This window comes from Cygnus olor, chromosome 2 (genome assembly GCF_009769625.2).
Source record: "Cygnus olor isolate bCygOlo1 chromosome 2, bCygOlo1.pri.v2, whole genome shotgun sequence".
In the NCBI taxonomy this organism is placed as follows: domain Eukaryota; kingdom Metazoa; phylum Chordata; class Aves; order Anseriformes; family Anatidae; genus Cygnus; species Cygnus olor.
Window position 1 is genome coordinate 48,841,687 of NC_049170.1, and position 22,227 is coordinate 48,863,913.

The following is a 22,227-nucleotide window of genomic DNA, read 5'->3' on the forward strand; positions in this document are numbered from 1 at the left end:
AATATCTTTATTTTTCTTTCAGGATTAAAATCTTTTTATACACTGGAGAGGGTTAGATACCATGCCCAGCTGCCCTTGGAAACAACTGGAAATAGCTCCCCCTTATAGCTACCCCCCGCCCCATAACAGATGACGCCTTTCTGTCAAACTTATACGTGATTCAAGTCCAAACAACATGGCATTTTGGGTAATGGATGCTATAATTAAAATGTGAGTCCTAAAAAACCTGTTGTTTTAGTGGGTGTTTTTAGTAATGGCTTTGTTCTACATGAAGATAAAAACTCCCTAACAAAGGAATTAATGTATTGCTTTAATAGGCTGCACCCTGAGTTAAGTTTTAAAATTTATGAGTTCTCTGCAGCATTGTTCTTTAAACAATGGCATTGTCAAAGGCAACCAGTGAGAAGATTAAAGTTCTCCCAGCAGATTAAGTACAAATTATCTGTCCTCCTGTTTCAGCATCATTTGTTCATTTATCACATAACGTCTAGTATTTCTGGTCAGTGTCAATATGCTCTGCATCCTTGCAGTTAACAGATGTCTTCTCTTGTCGAATGAATTACTTTATGTTTCACGCACTGGTGGCCGCAGATGTGTCACTATAGCAACATCATTAATTTCAGATCTTACCGGAAACATGCACTCCAATCAAACCTAATTATACCACATTGCTTTCTTGTCCCACAATAAGGAAACTATAATGCAATTATCGGGATACTTCATTTTCTATTCTACTGTGGCAAATGAGAGAGCCACTGTGATGGACGCTTCTTGTCAAAAAGCTTATTGATGAAGCACAAACCCAATTTACAATCATACAAAGAACTACCTTGCAATTATGTTAGTAAGGCAATGCTCCTTAGACTCAACAGCTAATTCTCAATCATTTCCAGTGAAGCTTGGACCACAGTATAAGATTTTTGCAGACTGTTCTCTGTATTTTTATTTTCAGTATTGAGAAAAGATTTGCTTGTTTACATTTAAGAAGATAAGCCTTTTAGTCCCACTTTTTAATAGCACCTACTTGGAGAGACAACTACAAAACTGCCTCTCTTTCTCCTCTGAACAGCCAAGCCTTAAGTGGGCTTAAGAAGAACAGAATCAACTGGTTTGTAAGATTATAACTGGAAGTTCAAGCATGAAAGTACTGAAACCAGCTCTCATGAACAGTGTGTAATCATGCAATAGCAGTTCTGGATTAACTGTACAGAACCTGTTCATTACCTAAAAGGATGCTTTACATTTATGATAAAACGCAGAATAAGACCAAATATATTCATCAAGAAAGGAAACTGGAAGCAGCTACTGATATACTCAGGTATATCAGGTATTGCACATTGGCTGCAAGTTTGCCTAGATGTAAAAAGTTTGAAAAATACAGGACATTTAAGACTAAGAAAATTGAGCAGCGTTTTGTATAATGGTCTGAAGAAAAGCACTGTCTGGAAGGCCATGGCCAGTTTTCTGAAGCTTGTCAACTCTGCTGGACTCCAGGCTTATTTTCAGTTACTTCAGCTTTCCACTAACACTTGAGTAAAAGCACATAGGCTGCCTGTTAGTGCAAAACGTTTGGTAACTACTGCCCTAGAATACTGCTTTTACATTCATTTTTATATCATTAACTTACAGATTCAGACCTCCCTCCAGAACTCAATAGACTTCAATGCTCTGAAAAGCCTTTGAGGCTGAATGCTAGCAATCTTCCAGACTATATGTAAACACATTTGCTGCTAAAGCCTTTTTACACTTGTCTATTTAGTCCCATTCAAGTATGCACTCTGAAAGGCCAGAACACAAGTGCTTCTTAAAATTAAACAGAACTACTGTGATTGCAAGTGGCATGATGCAGCTTGGAAAAAAAACAAAAAAACAAAAAAACCCCACCAACAATTAGAAGAAAACAAGGCTGTTTCTCTTATGTATACAAGTCTATGAAGTGTTTTCTTTCAAAATTTTATAAATGTAACTATTTTCACTTTAAAAAACCCAGTCCCACTAAATTTAATGCTATTAGAAAATCTTTTTTTTTTTAAAGTTATTTTTAGTTACTGTTGTATTAGGTTAACTTTATCAGTTGTTTTTCTACAAGTAGAACTGAAGCTTTTTTTTTTTATTTTTTTATTTTTAAACTGGGTAGTAGGTACATAGCTTGTGGAAAAGAACACAGCACAGTGATTCTTGTGCTTTACGATATAAACCACCTGTCACCAGACAGGGTCAGAATATAATTCTTGCATTGTATAATATAATTTCAGGATTGTAAAGTTGGCTGAATAAATTATTAGCATTTTATTTTTAACTTCTTAAAATTTTCAGTGCAGTCTGTAACTGTAAGGAGACAATGCTAAAAGTGAGCCAAATTTCTAGTTTTGTACAGTAACTGGAATATTTATCAGAAAAGTTTTAGTATACAGTGTCTTTGCTTACAAAGTAATGCTCTGGGCAAATGAACTCTACTGCACTGTTCTGAAAATTTATTATTTTTGAACATACTTTCCTTTTTCCAAACATATGCTGCAAATTGCATATTTCAAGCTTATGATGAGACAGCACTCTTGAAGTTACATAAACTATCACGATGAAAGGTGCAATTAAAATCAATAAGCAGTTTCAAACAGAATGCAAATCATTAGGTAACTGAAATAAAACTTGTTAAAAGAATTGTTCATTTGCTTTGAAAAATTACCACATTATAATTAGGAATACTTTTCTATATGCTAAGAAAGATGGCAGTTGTCTTTTTCTTTTATGAAATAGAAGAACAGCATTCGGCAGCATATAAGTTTACACATGTACCTATAGAATAAGAAGAAATACGTTTTCAAAATATGACAATATATGAAATACGTTTCATTTCAAAATAGGCACTACTGGAAGTGTTCAGCACAGGAGTGAATGTGGACCTATTTCAAGCAAAAAGCTGTGAACTGGGTATTACACTTTCTGAACAGCATAACAGAGTGGAAACCACCTCCAAACCATCTCACCATTTTGAAGTAGATTTTACTTAAAACCACTAAAACATTCCTTCAGCTGTTTGAGAAACAGCTTTCTCATTTCAGAACTTAGTCTAACTCAGCCTCTTAAAAAAACAGAATGTCTGCCAGAACTGATTTATTGAATCTCAGAAAGAACCAAGAAAGGAGAAAAACACTGCATTTGCTAAAGAACTTGTTATTTATTATGATGTTTTCTGAAATAAATTCTAAGAATCCCTCAATACTTCTAAGACTTAAGAGCACGGTAAGACTGTCACATGCTTCAGCCATAATGGTAGACAGCAGAATAGAGCAAGCTATCACTTCTTCACAGTTACCTGTCTTCTGATCCTAGCAGGGACCAGGTTTTCCAATATACCAGGTCAGGTACAATAATATATTACAGTTAAGAAGATGAAATCATACGGCAGCTCTAGAACTGGTCTTTGTAAAATAAACAGCATCTAATTTCATGGGAAGAACAGATATCATTTTAAGATGTGATCTTATGACTTGTTTAGGAGACGACTTTCTCTCTTGAAGGCTGTTCTTAACTGTTACGACCATACAATATTGCAGTAGAAATAAGATGCAGAAGAATAAGGTGCATCTTAAGTGCTAATCCAGAGTTTTTTCAGAGTAAGAGATGTGTGGTACTCTTACTAATGCCATCAAATGTCCTGTTACCGCATCAGGAGTGTTCCCACCAGATTAAACCAGATTATTACCAAATACTAACTTTCTTGTGTAAGTACCAGCCTAGCTAATCCAATTGGCACTACTACAACAAATCCCTCAAGCACATGCTTAATATTTTATTGAAAAAATAAAATGAAAAAATAAAGATCAGTAGTATTAATCTACTTTTTCGTTAACATATTAAAATATAGAATAAAGTTTACAAATTTTGTAAGTCATCACATTTGGAATTGTAACCTGATATACCTGTTTTATCCGTTAGTAAATAAACTAATCGTCCCAACTCTTCTGGTATGGTGCTAGTTCGAACAACTGTTCCAGGAATATTGTCATCTTTCATAATCATCCACCCATAGGCTGCCTTACCCATGTCCAAGTTCACACGTAAACTGCAAAAGAAATACATACCATAATCAGTGTGAATATTAGGCAGTGAAAGTTATAACCATAAAAGCAAAACTCAAAGCTGTTTTTAGGATACCAGAAAAAAAATCTTAAAACTACATACAACAAACATTTCGGAACATTTTTGTAAAGTGTTTGTAGAGTACATAACACATTAGAAACTCAGGCTCTATCCCAGACTTTTAGGAACTACTACAATACAAATGAATGCAATACCATGTCTCCTACATGAGACAGACTGCAACTCTTTTGGAGATTCTTAATATACTTATATTGCTACACTTACACACATTGACAATATTATACACTTTATCAATGAGTTCAGGTTCAAGTCACAGTTTCGATCTGCTAAAAAAGCAAAACCAAACAAACCTATTTTTTCTTTATAATGTGAAAATAAAGATATTGTAAACAGTATTGATGATTCTTCAGGTCTCCATTTTTAAATAACTGTTTTTCCTTTAGGAAAGTACAAACATGGATGTCAGTTTCTTTTTCTCACCATGGCTAATCAACAATGTCAACGTTCTTGCCAAAATATAGTTACAGAAATCAAGTGAAAAGTAAGAATAGTGCCCAAACAGTGAAATTCTGTGATAGCCTGTAGGCCAGAGCTGTTACTGCCAGCAGTAAAAAGTAGCCTTTGGGTAGGCTCTATACTAGAAATTTTTGTTTGCAGCAAGTTTTACTATTTACAGAAGTACAGGATCACAATAAATTTATTTTTTTCCAATTCACCCCGTGTCTGCATATTTTCTGTTAATACTTCCATGACCATGTCACACAAGAATTAATTGCTCTTATTCCTTGTATTCCTAAGTCATAATAAAAAAGAAGTCTTCACTGATGCTGGTCAGAGATAACTTAAATCACATTGCTTCTGCCCAAAATTGAATGTTCTAGCTCAAAAGTAGTTCTAACACTTCCTTCCCTTTAGCTATTCACCATACTCCTGGTTACCATGTGAGAGGAACAGTGTCAGAGGAATAGGCACGTGTTCATTTCTGTTGACTCTGCTCTACGAGAAATACAGAAAAGACAGCTAGGATGGTAGTAATGTAAATGATTTGTAGCTAATTTGCCCTGGCCAGAGTCCCAGGTTTAATAACAGGTTTACAATAACATGACTTAAAACTGTCCAAGGGTATACTGAGGTCAAAATAGTTTTTATTTAATTTTTTTCTTAGCAGTCCTAAAGTACTGCTTTACAGTATAACCAAAACCGCAGCCACAATTTTTCTCTGTCCTCCTGCAATCACAGTGACAAAGTGATTGTAAATTACCTGAGGTAATAGTGGTGGTAACATCTCCTCCCATAAAGATGAGATGCATTTAACTAGACTTGTGGGATCATCTGAAATTTCAGAACTTTGAAAAAATCCAGTTTATTCCAAACCCCTCTCCTTCCTAAATTTGTACAGCAGACAACAATGCATGTTGTAGTCTAAAGAGAAACAAGCCTTTTTGATATAATACTCTTGACCATTGAAGATGGTACTCTATTCTTGAATTAGATTTTATTTTTCCATTAAAATCAGCAATGGCAAAAAACTATCCCTCTACCTGGTGAGGTATCCCAATTACTTTTGGGATAGCACACCTAACTTCAGCTCTCTTCAATCACACAAATATTTAAAAATCAAGACAGAAAACAGAAAGGGGACTTAACCGGACTTCTTTAAATTGAAAACATTACAGTATGAAAATACTGGAAGCCACTTGCCTCACAGTGGTTAAATACAGTTTTACCTTGTCTTCATCAATACAGAACCGGTAGTATGCTACCAGCGTTTGTTTATGTATGTTTGTCAACATGCAGAAAGATAGAAATTACCAATGCAGCAGACTTCAAACTGAAATATGTAATAGCTAACAAAAGGAATGACAAAAGATTTACTCCTCTTAAGGATGAGAATCTGCTACTTAGTGAAGTACAAAGTGTGATCTCTAGCTCAAGAAGGGAAACAAGCACACTAAGAATGGCTAGACATTTGCTATAACTTATTTTAATTGAAAGATCAAAGCTGCTCATCATCCCACGTCAAAGATGTATTTGGACTATAATTTAATTTTTCTTATTTTTGCCTGGGCTACCAAGATATGTATTCTGTGAGGAAAGCTCTATTTAAGATTGCAACCTCAGGCACAAGGCGCACAAAGGAAATCCACATGGCTGCTCATACCAGGGGAGAAGTACAAGTCATCCAGATATGGAAAACTGTACTTAGGAAAGATCAAATCAGAGAGATCTCTCAAAGCTTAAGTGCTGTTCATATATTCACTTGCATCTTTTATAAGCATGTGTTAGCGGGTTTTGACGTTCTGAATGTGCTCTATATTCATGTAATTACAATCTGTCAAATGTAATTGAAAGATAAGGAGAAAAAAAAAAGACAGACACCTCTTGATAAGCAGTGAGGAAAAATCTATAATTCAAATCCTGGAAGTATTTTAGGAATTACCCTGGCTTTCCAGCACGTACTCCTAAGTGGAACAGAGTGTATACCCTCTACATTGCAAAGGCCTAACAGAAAGCTGGCACCACTGGCCTCCAGAGAAATAATGTCTCCGAAGTGACTAGTACAGCCCAAGGTAGCTATCTAGCACAAGAAACAAGAATAAAAGGAACACAAAAATGAGGAATATAGATGCGTTTTTAGTATTGATTCTAAAATTTGTATGCTGTATCTTGCTGACTTCCTTCATTTCGTGTCTGTTGTCTTAGTACAACTTTTTCTCTTTGAAATCACTGTAGCTATCACCTAGCACATCATGGACACTAGTGGAACATGGAAAAAATAATGGAGGCCTATTAACACTGAGTTTGCTTTCAAAACTGGAAATCTCTCCAACAGAGCTTCACAAGAATGGATAGAAATACTTGACTGAAATGTCCAATTACTTTTATACATTAAAACAAGGAGAAACCAATCTTATTCAACACCAAGCTATTTTCCGTGCTTGGCAATATTAGCTATCATTTCTCATTAGCCCTTTATTGACCTTACAGAACCTCATTCTACAAACAAAAATATTTTAAATCCATCAGTTACTTAATGCCTTCTCCATTTCATCCTTTTTTAAAAGACTCCAGACATATCAGTTAAGGAAAATTCACAAAATAGCATCATATGTAGCACAACTAATAAAAGTCACACTGACATAAATTTTGCATTAGTAACACTGATTTTTACAAAGATAAATAACGTGTAATCTCTAAACAGTAAGTTAATATAGGTACTTGGAGGTTGTTGCATAGAACAGGTATATTTAGTGAACATAGTGTGAACTTTCTTGTGTCTCATCCTCAGCACTAGTTACCCTAGCAGGCAAACCTAAGGCAACTTTCATCCAACTCAGAGATTTATTCTGCTATAAGCCAGGACAACATTCCTCTGTAATTCAGCCTGAGAACAAATCAATAAACACAACATTTCAGAATCCACACTGCTTTTTACTACAGGTTAAAAACAAATACTTTTGCTTTTATTCCTTCAAAAACATCAGTACTGGTTTGGGTCAAATAAATTCATATTTACAGGACTTCTAAATTTCTTTTTTCCCTAAACGGTAACTATATTAGGTCCTCTTGTGAAAATTTCTGATTTTGCTTTTTAGTTAAAATAGACAAATTTGCCAATAAGCAAAGGCCTTCATTGAGCAAGTTTCAGGAAAATATATTTAGAAACTCCAGAAACATTCTGCTTTTCATGATTCAGTGAAAAGCAATCAAGATCTAATGAAGTTAGTTAGCAAAGAATTTTGTGAACAAATTGATACCATGCCTAATAAAACTCATGGGTGAATTTGAATCAGAAATGTATGATAGCTTTATTTGAACTCTGGCAGGCAAGTAAGACTTTCCTCAGCAGTTCTGTATATAAGCATAAGCTTTGTAGTAAAAGAGAAAGTCCTGCTGAGACTCTATATACTCATAGTGTTATCCAATTTTTAAAATAAAGCAATTAAGATGTAGTCTTTATTCCCAGTACTTCTTTCTAAGTGAAATACTAAAGATAATATCTGGGTTGCACCAGTGCCCAAACCAGTACCCAATCCCGCATACTTCTAACCTTCCCATGGCCCTACCTGCTTGAAACAGCTATAAACCATACAGACACACACGTTATTTACAAGTTAAAAAGATACAGAATCATTTTTAAATAGAAAGTATTGGTCGAGAACCAAACAAAACTGTTTTAACTTTAACACTCCTGGGAAGCTAAATCTTCACAGAAAATTATTTTTGGAGTCTGACAATTTCTATTGCTTCTATTAATTTGCACTACACAAATAAAACAAACAGAAGTTACTGCTTTTAAATGTAATACTCACCAAAATTTAAATAAAACCCAACCCATAGCTCAACCTTTTACTTCCTCCAAATGATCCCCCCTGGCTTTTCTTTGGAGAAGAAAAAGAAGTTTTTTTTTTATTTTATTTTTCTCTGCTGATACTTTCAAGAAGAGTCAGATCTGTGTTCTTGCTTGCTTCATAAATGGTCTCTTGGCCTACTTTTATTTTCTTTCTAAATTTCGTCTATCATGTTAACATATGAAAGAAGATCAAAGAATGTACACAGAGCTTTACATAAAACCCAGACAACATATGTAATTTTGAAAAGTGACTCAATTCCACACATTTATTCTTAAATGTGTGGGAAAAAATGTTCAACAACTCCATATTACTACAGTGACTGCTGCACATAAAATTTTTAAAGGGCAGCATGCAACACACATACAGGTAATTAGATATTGTAACACAGGTAGAACTTAAAGTCTCAGGAAGGTATCTGGAAAATGATTAAAGAAAATTATCTATAAAATTCTTAAATGCTGAAAATACAGCAAGAGTATACGATACAAACAGAACTCATGTCAAACTTGAGCAGCTTGGCACAAGAGCTGTGACATAAGGAACTTATAACAACTAACTTCCCATTAAAAATGCTTTTCACATTCATCAAATCAGAGGCTTTCTTTGATTAAGCCTCACCATGACAACAATATTGTCATCTAATATGTCAATAATAATTTTAAAAAGTGAATATTTTTAGTGTATTTCGGACAAATGTGTCATTACTTGCTGTAATATTATGAGGTTAAAAATCATACGGAAACTAAGAGCAGATAGGGCATGTTGCAACGTTAAAAAGGAAGAAGATCTACTATAATAGATCTGTTAAAAAGTAACTTTTTTTTTTTAAAACCGATGGTGTGTTTTCTATATGCAGCATGTATATCAACCATTCTAAGAAATGCACAACACATGAGCTAGTTTAGGAATCAGTACAGCACCACACTGAACAGGCTAAGTCTTGCTTTTAATATAAGAGACAAAAACCATAGCTCCTGTTGCATAAAGAACTCAAAATCAGTTTGTAAAATACCCGTTTCATACAGTGTTTTTCAGTCTCTTAAACAGATGGTGTTATATATCATGATATGGTACAAAAGCTTACACACATTTATAAGGATTACTTAAACTACTTTATGAGTAGCTCTTTAGCGCTTCCACAGCAGAAATTTTGCATCATAGGTAATACGATGTATGCTATGTCTATATATGTGAGACCACATATACAGATACTCTCACATCTATATGTTATACACATTAGAGGCTCAAACACGGACAGTACAAACAACAATTAGATTAAAAGCAGAATGGCCTATTGTTTCTTTTAAACACCACAATCCTGCACAGGTTTGAGTACTCTGCACTCTTGGAATACAGAGCAATACACTGAATAAAACTGCCTTTTTCATGTTTGCATGAGACAGGGTTTGGTTTAGCTATTAATGAATTCCGATACAAGACCTCCTAGCAGTATCTTCCCTACACCTTACTAAAACCAGACTAACAACTTGAAGGATTTTCTTTAAATGTTCCTCTTGCAGACCTGGAAAAAAAGCAGCTGCAAGCTGTCTTTACTCAAGTGAAAGGGAGTTCCATCCAGATGTTTGGGACTTACTTTTGCAGAATGACTAAGTGCCCAGGAACCTTAGGGTGTTTAAATGAAAGGACGAAAGACATTTCAGCTTCTGTATACACCAAAACTTTCCTAAAAAGATAGCTGATTAGGCCCCTGCCAATCCAACTTTTAGCTGCTGCTAAATATACGGCCTGTACAATACACATTTTTACCACATTCTTTCTACCACAGCTTTCATTAGATCTCCAGTCAATACCTTGTCACCTTACAGTAAATCCTCTACAGTTCTTAAAAGCTAAGCAGAAGCACATAGAGCTACTGGACTCATATGCCTGCGTGCAAGGCAGTAATTTCATTGAACACTGCTTGCTAAGCCAAAATTATCTCAGAAAAAAAATAAAATGGTTGCATTCATGGGGTGGGTGGAGAAGACTTCCATGGGTCACTTTTTCTTTTAAGGTACTGTAGAAGACTGCACAACGAATAAGTAACATCCCATCACATGGTGGTGGGGATCACGTTTGGTGGTGGAGCTTGTCTTTTCTTTCACGTTGGCTGCTAATTCTGAATTTATCATGTTAACTCAAGTGAGCTGATGAAGGAGATGCTATAACTAAATACCATGGGAAAGGACAGAATTGCTTTATGGCAAGACTATCTAACAGACTGGCAATCTTTTTCCGCATCATACCAACAGACAGACTGCACCCATACATGCACTGGGATTTTCAACTTGCTGGTTAAGACGGGATATGCCCCATTCACTGAAATCTCTTCTACTCAAAAATACAAACAGTGGTAACTGTCCCTGTGGTAGTTTTGTTTGTTTGTTTGCTTTAAATTAAAACTGAAAAACCCTGATCAAATTAGTAGCTGGAAAAATAGGAAGAAAAACTCCTTAGGACTTGCATGATTTGTATCAGAAGTTTAAATGTGTATGGAAAATGTCTGCATTTCTGCATAAAAAGGAAATTAAACTCTCCTGGTAAAAATGTAAGCCTGATCTTAAAAAAACGTAAAATTAAAAAGAATGCATCTATAACCATAGTGATAAAGTTAAACACTGCAGCTAGGTAAAAGACAGCATGACTATGACAAAACCTCATGTTCCCCAACCTGAGGGGTCTTTTCGTTAGCATGGCTGGTTTTGCTCTTTGTCATTTGTCATTCAGAAAATAGCCACCCCCTGCACAAACAACAGGATATTACTGTTTTGTAAACAAAAATGAACACAGGCCTCAGTACTTCCACAGCAGTATCACAAACCACAGCAGCATGGGCATACCTGAGGACATGCACTTTCCCCCTCAGCTTGTGATGTGATAAATGTACTAGATAACATAGACAGGATCTCAGTGATACAAGAGGAACCTATGATGTGCCTTAAGATATCTCCACCTGGTTAGAGACAACTGAAAAAAGCTGAAGAAATCTTGAGTAATGTGGGACACTCCAAGAAATTCCAGCAAGTCTGGAAAAAAAGATCAGTGAACGGGTAAAAATAATCCTAAAGAGGTTTATTTAGTTTTGGACTTTCTGTCAAAGACTTGCTTTCTACCCCCCTTTCTCAATAAATTTTAAGGAAATCAAACAGATTAACTTTGTATGGAAGCAAATTGTAGGGAGCCTCTCTAGACTATGCATCCTCCTTATGGGAAAAAGAAACATCAATACACAGGAAGCATCAATATACACTGTCAATACACTGTCATTTTAAAGGGCCAAACATTTCTGCAGGTGGGGGTGTTCAAAACATCCTGTGTATAACTGTTCTAGCATGCAACCCATGAAGAGCTAGGCGAAAGCTTTTCATGCCCACTTACTTCTACTTTTCCTGGATTTTACTTGATTCCTTGCAAGCTACTGAACATGTACATTGTCTTCCCAATTTTACTTATGACATTGTTTTCATGTTTATACTTCTGAAGCCCTACATGCTCTACCAGCCACAGTTAGGTAACACTGCCCTACAGTAGTATTTAGAATGCAGCACAAACAAGTAGCTGTCCCCTGGAGGAAAAAGAAAGTTCCTCTTTCCATTAGTTATGGGAGAGTCTGTACAGAGATCAGTTACATTCTGCTAACAGTTAGTTACCCCCTTCTGCTGATCTCACCGAACATATCTGGCTGTGCAAAATTATTTTTATCGATTATCTGGACTTTTCTTGTCCTGCAAAGCAAAACCCAAAAACAGCAGCAAAGAAGATCCACAATTAGAATCATCCTGCATTCTCTAAAATCATCAATCAACAGATTTCATGCACGCTTGAATGCAGATATACTTTGCCTTTACCATTCAATTCTAACCTCCTACATTCAGTTCATTTACCTGTGAAGAAAAGTTCATTATCTACCCCCATTTAGCTATTTTTGAAATAAAGAGAGGACAACACCTGGTGCTTCAGCATCACTTATCTTGTAATTTTCAACTCCAAGAGTTTACACTCCAAATACAGTCTTAAGAATATGTCACTTCCACACATTCAGAGGAAAGGAAGAGAAGTGTAGTTATGTTTGAACACCAGCATGACTAGAGTTGTTTATTTTGCTGACAGTCTAGGAAACAACCACATATATACACAATCTGAGTTAAAGAAAAATTGGTATAGGAATAAACAAACAGCTAAAGTGGAAAAAATCATTCTCTGCTAGATTCCTGTCTTATCTTCCAAGGGGGTAACTGTATGGTCCAATGCACAACTAAATCAATTACATTTTCTTAATATTTCTGCTTTGTATATTATCTTTCACATAGAATTGAAAAATTGGATTAGCCCTATCCTAGAAATTATTTTTGTAAAGAATTATTCCACAAATCCACTAGGGCATATAAATTACTCTCTTAAGAACAGAAAATGAGCTGCTCAAATGTGTTACTTGTTTTTGAGTGGCACATGTTGAACTGTCCATGTATAGTCAAATTTATACTATCCATATGCTCTTAATTCTGTTGCACTCAGTAACAAACATATACCCGTCTTTTAACTATTTCAGTAAATTTGGACTTCGTGTACTTATTAAGAACACAGTGAACAACAACAAGCAATCACTGATACTCTTTTTCCCCTTTTTGTACATGTCTTTGATGATTAAATGCATCTTTCAGCAATATGCAAACTTTACTCATCACTTGAACGCAGCTCTTTTTACCTCTTCACGTGGATAAGCTACTTAATATTTAGTAACTTGGGTAGGAATGACAACATGACCCAAACAGCATCATCATACAAACAGTAAGCGAGTTAAGAGAATTATAGTATTTAATTAAGAGAATTATAGTATTTAGAAAGATACCACAGAAAGATTGATAAAGTATCACAGAAAGAAAGATAAAGTATTTAGAAAGATACCACAAAATTGAAACATGGAGGTGTAAATAAAACCAGGAGCCAGTCAAAATAAGTGGAAACTGTTCTAAGAGAAGCAGTTTTTGCAGTGAGATCTCCATAAACCCCAGCAGATTTGCTGGAACCTCCTCCTACGACATCCCAACATAATCTACTATTAAAACAGGGAAGTACTATAAAAGCATAAGTCCTTGAGACACTGAGTATCAAGTTGGTTAAATATAACAGTTTGCTTCACATAGCTATACATACCTAAAAAATGTGAACTAAGTAAGCTTAGATTAAATACCTAATAATCATTTTTCCCCCTCTTTATACTACAGAGATTTAAATATTTTGTGTAAACCTGAGGAGATAGGTCTTCAATCTATCTACGGTTTAAGCTACAGCTCCTCACTGAAGTATCCCAAACTGAACTGTTCCAGAGAGCATCTAAAATTAACAATCACCTTAATCTAAACACCGGGTATTTTAACAGAGGACTGTTTCAATTTTGCAAATGCAATAGCCATTCAAGAAAAAAAAATCCATTTCAGAGTCAGTGTTGTCATTTCTCTGTCCACATTAGACATCTTCTCTATCCATGTTAGACATGGTTACACAGATGGATATTATTTCTTGTTCCAGTTTTATCTGCAATTTGAATATAGAGCACTCATGCTTAATGAATTAATTAATTCAGGGCAAGTCTCTACTTGGTTACACCTGTTAAATGTCTTACCATTGCAAAAGTGCACCTACACTACTAAGGCATTCAATCTAAATTAATCATGGTTGTAGTAAAAATAAAGTCAGCATTTTTGCCAGAGAAATTGAATATTTTTAGTATTTAAGGCATTAAAAAATCAAATTCTAAAGTACACCTGACACTTCATTCAAATGTATGTTTCCTAAAACCACATTCTCAAATATACCAAGATTGTATCCTTATTAATACATTTATGCTAGTAAAGGATTAGATATCCTGATTACTCCAGCAAGATGAACATTATACAAAAAAATACAACAGTATTGTTTTCTGTATAGTGATCCTTCAAGAATCAGCAGATTTGTTGGCACCTTCTCCTTCAGCTTCCTGATAAGATCAATTTCCTTCACAAAGAGAAGCGAGTATAACTTTCAAGAAAGCCACATTCAGTGAAATTAGACATCTGTATTTTTCTTTCAGTCTTATACATACCTGATCGGGATGATATAGGAAAACAGGAGGAGGAATCGGAAAAGGTTGCGATACCACGGGCCTACAAATCCTTGCAAGGTTACCATAACAATTGATAGTGCAACTAAAGCCAAAAACAGGGCCTTGGTCAATTGATTCAACTCCAGGTCCAGCAAGCCAACCTAAAGGAAGCAGTAAAAACCATAGTCATAGTTAACCATAATGTTTGCCTTTTTTTTTTTTTTTTTTAATTTACACTTTTGCATTGCGAACAGTTAGCCTGTCCTTCTTCTTCCTATTAAAAATCCATGCACTTGTAACAATTAATTGCATTCTGATAACTGAATTAATTATTGTTCCCATGCTTGCATCTAACAGATGTCCCCTGGCTCCAAGACAATAACAATTCCCAGAATCACAGTGTGATCTGTCCTAGCCAGGCCTTTGGAATGCCTTTATTTCTGACACATCCCTCCCCTTGTCTTCTGATCCAGGATAGGAACACAAGGCAGGGGGAGGGTGTGTGGAGAAGACAACTGAAGAACTGAAGGTGAACTAATGAGCAGGAACAATTTTCTTCTGTCATGCATGCAGCAAAAATACTATCACTGCATTTTATATTTCTAGGGTGGCTACTGCTCATTTACTGCTGGAAGATCTAAAACATGGTAGAATCAAGAATCAACGGACAAATGCAACTGAACATTGTCTTGTTCATACAAGTAGCATGCTTTAACTTGTAATTATACTCTCACACCAGTCTGTAAATCTGAACTCATCTCATAGAAATAATTTTTAATTACATGAAACTTCTCAGGTTGCCTAGAGGAAGTGCTCAAGGTCAGTTGGATGGGACTTTGAGCAACCTGGTCTAGTGGGAGGTGTCCCTGCCCATGGCAGGGGGGTTGGAACTAGATGATCTTTAAGGTCCCTTCCAACCCAAACCATTCTGTGACTCTATGAAACTTTCAGTTATTCCAAATAAGTTAAAAATAATCAAGGGAAAAAAACACTTTCAAATCAAAATAGTAAGAGAGAACTTCAACTCTTCGTGGGTAAAAAGGTGTTTAATTTAGAAACACTCTAGCAAAAACAATAAGTGAAGCTATCTTCCATCCACTGTTTCCCATGAAAAAGTATTTTTAAGCTATGTAACTAAGACTCTCACCATTTCAATAATGTATGCTGTAAGCTAAGTATTTATATTCCACTTTTTGTGATGCTCTTGTAGTCAGTAAAATATGTGGGAAAAATTATGTCAGGAAGAACTTCCTAGGCCCTGTTACAGATGTCTTTTTATCTCTAAGTCATGCCACTAAGACCAGTAAAACATAACACTTCCTTAGATAACAAACAGTCTGCAAAAGAACCATTTAAATATAGTTCTTAAAAATTTCAGCAATCTTGCTTGTATACGGGCTGTCCCTTCCCTAGAGAACCAGGCAGCTGAAGACCACAGCGGCTGATTTATCAGCTGCATTTAAAAAGCAGCACAACGAGGACAAATATCTTGCAATTTCCGCTGCTTCAACTACTACATAGTTTATGCTTGAATTATTGAGAAAAATAGGTTTTTTGGATTAAAATGAAGAAAAATTAAGCCAGGGAAGTAGAGCATGTTTCAAAGCCCAGATCTTTTTGCGCTGACAAAGGCAGCCTAAGTTTCAGGCCTCGCTGAGGATCAGATGAAGTCATTATTCATTCAGTCAGGGAAAAAAGACTCAATTACCTCAACCTAAAGATGCTATCAATGAATGCAAAGTGCATATTTTACTCTATTCATCCAAATCCCATTAAAAAGTGAAAGGAATGATTTAATCTGGCCTTCCAGAGTTGGTCTTTTTTTTGTAATAAAATAAAGAATCACTGTCTTGCAATATGCATAACCACTACCTCACACTTTTTTTTCCTGCATCATAGTAGTGAATACTTTCCCCTAACCCTCTCAATGTCCCCCCCGCTCCACCCCCTGTAAAAAACCCCACCCCATAATAGAAAGGAATAAAGAGCTTCTTTGAAAAGAATGCCACTTTTTGGACAGAAACATTAAATGTAGTCCACTGCACACTGATATGTAGCTAATTCAATGCATTTGTACCTTTCTAATTGATGAAGACTGAATTGATATAAATTTATGTTTGGAATCAACAAAAATGTTTTTGGAGTAATATTAAGAGAATAAAAAAACTTGGTGATGAAAATTTTTCACACAATAAATCTCCTCCTCCAAAAGATTTGCTTTGTTACTAATGATGTTATCCTTTTTAATATAGATCATACTATTGCCTATACACAATTTTAATATTTTCATTTTTGATAGCAAGAGAAAGCAATTGCAAAACTCTTCTTAATGTGATAAATAAGTTTTAATAGAAATGCATTCTCCCTTCCTCAAAAAAAAATACTATAATGTACTAAAACATACTTTAATTCCTTTCCACTTAAACAACTTCCACAACCTAACTAATGAAACACTATCAAATTATCCACTTTTCATGTAGAAATGCACTTATATTCTCTAAAATTCACCTGAATACTGAAAAAGTAGGCAATCTAACAGTACTGTTATTTTATCAAAGCATTTGTAAAATATGCTAATATTCCTGAGAAAGTGATTTTTTTCCTTTTGAAAATAATCATAACAAGAATAATTATGACAACATAAGAAATTGATGAGTTAAGTACTGAAGTAATTTTCCACATTTATTGCTATTTCCTATATTAATAAAGCAAATTTTCTTCTACTTGTCATAATATTTGTCCTATTTGAAACAACTGCGTTAACAAAATTAAACACCACTGGAAATTTTAATCTCCAAGGAAAAATTTGTACATAGTGTCTAAGACAACCACAATAGTTTTGCAAAGGGGCTGCTCTAAGATAATGAACACAATAATTGCTTGTATAATCTAAAATGCTACTAATGGCAACAACTGCAAATCCATTTAGCTCCTCTTTAATTTACGTAGGAAGTTTTAAATAGCTAATGGTTCTCAGTAAAATAATGGCTAGTACCATCAGTAAAAAGTATGGCATTGTCTATTTGCACCAAAAAAAGTAAAACTAACATTTTTAAAAATACAGTATTTTGGAATCAAGGAATGATTAGAAGTCTAAGCTTCACATTTTGGACTACAATGCGTAAGTTACTGTCTTATAAGAAAAACATTAATTTAATTCACAAAAGTTGAAAGCAGCCTGACATTTGTGTGTATTACATTAGGGTGCTGGGGAGGTTTAGACTGAACGTTAGAAAAAAATTTTTTACTGAGAGGGTGGTCAGGCACTGAACAGGCTCCCCAGGGACACAGTCATGGTACTGAGCCTGCTGGAGTTCAAGGAGAGTTTGGACAGCGCTCTCAGACATATGGTCTAATTTTTGGGTGGTCCTGTGTAGAGCCAGAAGTTGCACTTGATGATCCTTGTGGGTCCCTTCCAATTCGGGATATTTTATGTGATGTGCTTATTATTATTGCTGCCCTACATGCTTAACTTCTGTGAAAGGTTATCCTCTGAAGCTGTTAAGCTGCTATACTAACAGAACAATTCTAATATAAAAAGTATATTCCTTGGACATTTAGTTTTTTTTTTTTAATGCTAGAATATTAGAAAACAAACTTTGATAATTAAATATTGCATAACAGTAAAGATTTCTCACGTAGTCTACTGTAGTCATTTTTTTCGCAGTTTCTAGTGCGTTTGAAATAGTTGCTCATGGTTTTGTTACACATCTTACTTTAATACTTCCAAAGTATTAAGGCAGTATCTTGACTTCCCTCCTCCAAACACCTCCAGGAAGGTAATTATATTTCAGTAATCAGTCTGGTTCTGCACTGACGAACACCACATTGACTACAATGAAATTTCATGGTATGTTTGAGACAGACTTTGGCTTTAACTTGCATTATAAACATATATATACATATACATATATTACTATTCTTTATACACGCTCTGAACTTTATTACACCTTGAATGCTAGTCAACTCTTTATGCTTTCATTAATTACAGATGTTACTTATAGTCTAAAGTTATATCTGATGAAGCTGTAAAGCAATTTAAAAATACTGAAATTCAAGTAAATTAAATTATCTTTATTCTTTAGGTTGATAAAAACAACCTTTGCCTAAGAAAAATGGGCAGTTCATGGCACTTTTTCATTAAAAAAATAAATAATAAATTTGTATATGGACTAATATATATAGTTGGATGCATATATCTGAAGCCCTGTGGATTTTTTTTTCTCCATCTGTTGACTTTTTCTTATAGTCCCTAGAAATAACAGATTACTAACCTGTGCTAAAGGCTATATAAAAAAGTGTCATTATCTGTTGACCCAAGTCTTTGACACTAAAAATATACAGCAATTTTAGAGTCTGTAAATGTTTTTTGTAATTCTTTATTTCTGTGGGTAGTCCAGTGATTCTAATTCTTGACAGCTCAACAATTCAGGAAACCACATTGGGACAGCATAACCATAATTCATAATAACTACAAGTGAATTCAAGTTTAGGAAGCACCTTCACTTAACTCACTGTACTCAAGTAATAGTCTGACAAACATGTTTCTGTACAAGCCTCTCTTGACTAACGTAAAAAAAAATCTAAAACTTGCACATAGTTATATTAGGCTTTTTAACCAACACCCTGCTCATTCTTTTAAGCAGCAGATACAAAGTAGGAAAAGCAAACAGAACACTGAAATACATAAAGTGAAAAATGTCACCCATACTTGCTTTTTCTCAGAACTATTTTCAAACTTCCCAATCATTTGTTTAGCTGTGAGAGCAACAATGACTAACCCTGAAAACATTTTTGAAGCACTAAAAAACCTCTTACAGGTCTTATTCCTTTTAGAATTAGAGCAGCAATGGCGATGGCTTAGTAGGGGTTCTACTGGACTTAGCAGAACTGAAATAAATTTTAGCTATTTAGTCTACTCCAGTGGTATACAGAAGTAATAATCAGAAAATAGTCCATTTGATTTCAATAATATATTTTGTGTTTTCTTTGGCAAAAGAGTATTCTTCATGCTAGCTTTAATAAAACTCAGTATCACTTTGACCAAACTATACTATTTTGTATTATATTAATACTGCAGGCTTATATAACAAAGTTCATTATATTTTTGAATTACCCTTCTGATTTACTTGCTCTTAATTCAACAAGCTACTCCTAACCACATATCTACATTTGAAATAAATTAATCTCTTTAGGTATAAAATTTCCATTTGTAGCTAGTAATATCTGTAATGCAACAAGAAAACTAAAACTCAAACAACCTTCTCTCTCTACCTCCTTTAATCATCCATTTTATATTGCCTTTTCCAGGCTCAGCATCACCTAGTTTGGATACTCGAAGTGAAACTTCAAAATCCTCTCCAGGTCTTTAAAGCTTAGTGCTTAGCTCTCTCTAGCTAGTCCACTACAATAAAAACTGCTAATGAGCTTTATCCACAACTTTACTTAAATAGAGGACTCAGTTGCTTGAAGTAAGGCACTCATTTTGGCAAGTACTGGCTAAAGATTTCAAAACACCCCTAAGTGTGCTTTCTCTTTCAAATGTGTCCTGATTTATCTCCACACAAATGACTGACTGTATCTGCAGTAAAACACTATGTATCAAAAGATCAGAATGAGAGAAACTGAAGGTGACTCATTCTAATATCCACTTGACTATAAACCCACTTTTTATCAACAATTAGCTCTAGAGTTTAACACTATCCCAACGTCTCTAAATATTCTTCAACCTTATAATTTTAAAATCAATTTGTATATATAATAATGAAGCCAAATAATTGATATTTGCTTTTTTCAGTATTTTGGTCTAATTTGACCGAAGGCTAAAAAGATTTTTTTTTGCATTTAAAGATGTGCCATATATAGTTTGGTCAGCAGAGGGTGCTCAAGATTGGTGTTAGCTACTGTTTTAAAAAGCTCAATTGGTAATGCAGTATCAAGCATCTCTCTTTACTTTTACAGGGCAACCTGTATTTCTATACGATCTTACTAGTCCAACCGTATTTACCTCATTTCGTCTGAAATAATTATTTCAAGAAGTATTTTAACAATTCATATTGAACTATAACCATAGCATTTCCTTCTCATCAAAAAGTTATACTTCATATACCTTTGTACAGTTACAGACTACCATCTTAAGGTACCAGTTGTCAGTTACTGTGTGACCTCAACTTTGCTATGTATTTGTCACACACAAGAACGATTGATTAAAAACATCCACAGAAGCTATTAAGAAACTGAAAAGGTTAATGGCTTCTTAAACTCTGGCATCCATACAGAGACTGTGCTGTACTAGTAACGTACCATCCTCTATTAAAAGCTATCAGTTGTAAATGTTTTTTTTTCAAGACCACCCATCAATTTAGAATAATTGCATCAATAATCTAAACTATCTAGTGATATTAGAGACTTCAACAACCAAAATCATTCATACAACGAAACTGTTAAGCATCCTTTTTTTTTTTTTTAATTTAAAACTGGAAATCAGATGAACTTTCAACTTTACAGATAGAGATGTTCAAGATTTCATACTACAGACATTCAGAGTTCACCTGCAGCCTTTACAAATGCTTGTATTTTCTTTGATCACCTGCTTCAACTGAAGACTTTTCCATTACAGTTTCATGAAATTAGTACTTTTAATGGTCAGAATACAGAATAAGCAGCTTTCCATGTTACATACTATTATTAAAATATACTCAGTGGAGATAGCTGTTTTTCAAATTGTAGTAGATAAAAAACCAAGGATTCTCTCACAGATGAAAGTAATTAGCTGTGCCAAAGTAACTTCAAAACTCCCAAAGGAGAGAGAACTGGTTCCGAAGCTTTTATTCTGTGAGTATATAAATCTATGTACAGATATTGATATATACATAAAAAATATGATATATGTAATAAAAGTAAACAAAATAGCTCAGTAACAGGTACTAATTCCTTTAAGAAAAATGATAAGAGAGACAAATAGAAACCTTTATTTGCATAAATTTTGGGAAGTCTTAGTATATCTATACATCAAACCACGCAGACCAGCATAAAAATTATCTTTAATACAGATAGCTGAACACATTTCATAAATGGTAACAGAATTTTCTAGTTTTTTGAAAAACATTTGAAATCAAGCACATACTTAAAACCATGTGTCTGAAAAATTTTCAGCATTTGCTTACTCTACTTAAAAAATAAGGTATTCATAGCAACTCACAAACTATCTAGACTATGGCATTAGCAGAGATTATTACAGATTTTAAAGAATTCATCTTGAAACAGGACTAAGGAAAGAAAGGTCAGAGCTAAGGTTATCAAAACACACATGGAAGTTTTTTCATTATGAATTCAATTAAAGAAATCAAGCCAAGAACTCATGAAGTTTAAACTTGTTTCAAGTTTAACATTTCATTTTATCCCAAATCAAAAGTAAGCTTAATAAAAGGCAGTTAAAAGTATTTTTTCTTCCATCTTACTCAACATTAAATTGAGAAGTGCATTTGAAAATTTATTTCCCTTTAAATTAAATATATTGTATTTCATTAATGATACCTTGCTGTTTTGAAAGTTACAATAAATTTGGGAAAAAAAAGAAACTTGATCAGGGAACAGTGGCATACACTAGGTTGCTTTTTATTCCATGAAATATATATGGAAATCAAACCTGAAACCTTTTTTTTTTTTTGGTGGAAGTATCACTGA

The 22,227-nt window shown here is 34.4% G+C and overlaps 1 protein-coding gene across 5 annotated transcripts in view; it reads right to left on the minus strand.

Annotated features, from left to right (window-relative positions):
- The window catches only part of ATP9B (ATPase phospholipid transporting 9B (putative)), a 180,805-nt gene that overhangs the window by 40,384 nt on the left and 118,194 nt on the right, over nucleotides 1–22,227 (minus strand). For all 5 annotated transcript variants that reach the window (XM_040547320.1, XM_040547319.1, XM_040547318.1 and 2 more), the window contains 2 exons: nucleotides 14,542–14,702; nucleotides 3,924–4,066 (listed from right to left, as the gene is read on the minus strand). In XM_040547320.1, the coding sequence (XP_040403254.1) occupies nucleotides 3,924–4,066; nucleotides 14,542–14,702 (304 nt within the window). The remainder of the gene's footprint in view (nucleotides 1–3,923; nucleotides 4,067–14,541; nucleotides 14,703–22,227) is intronic.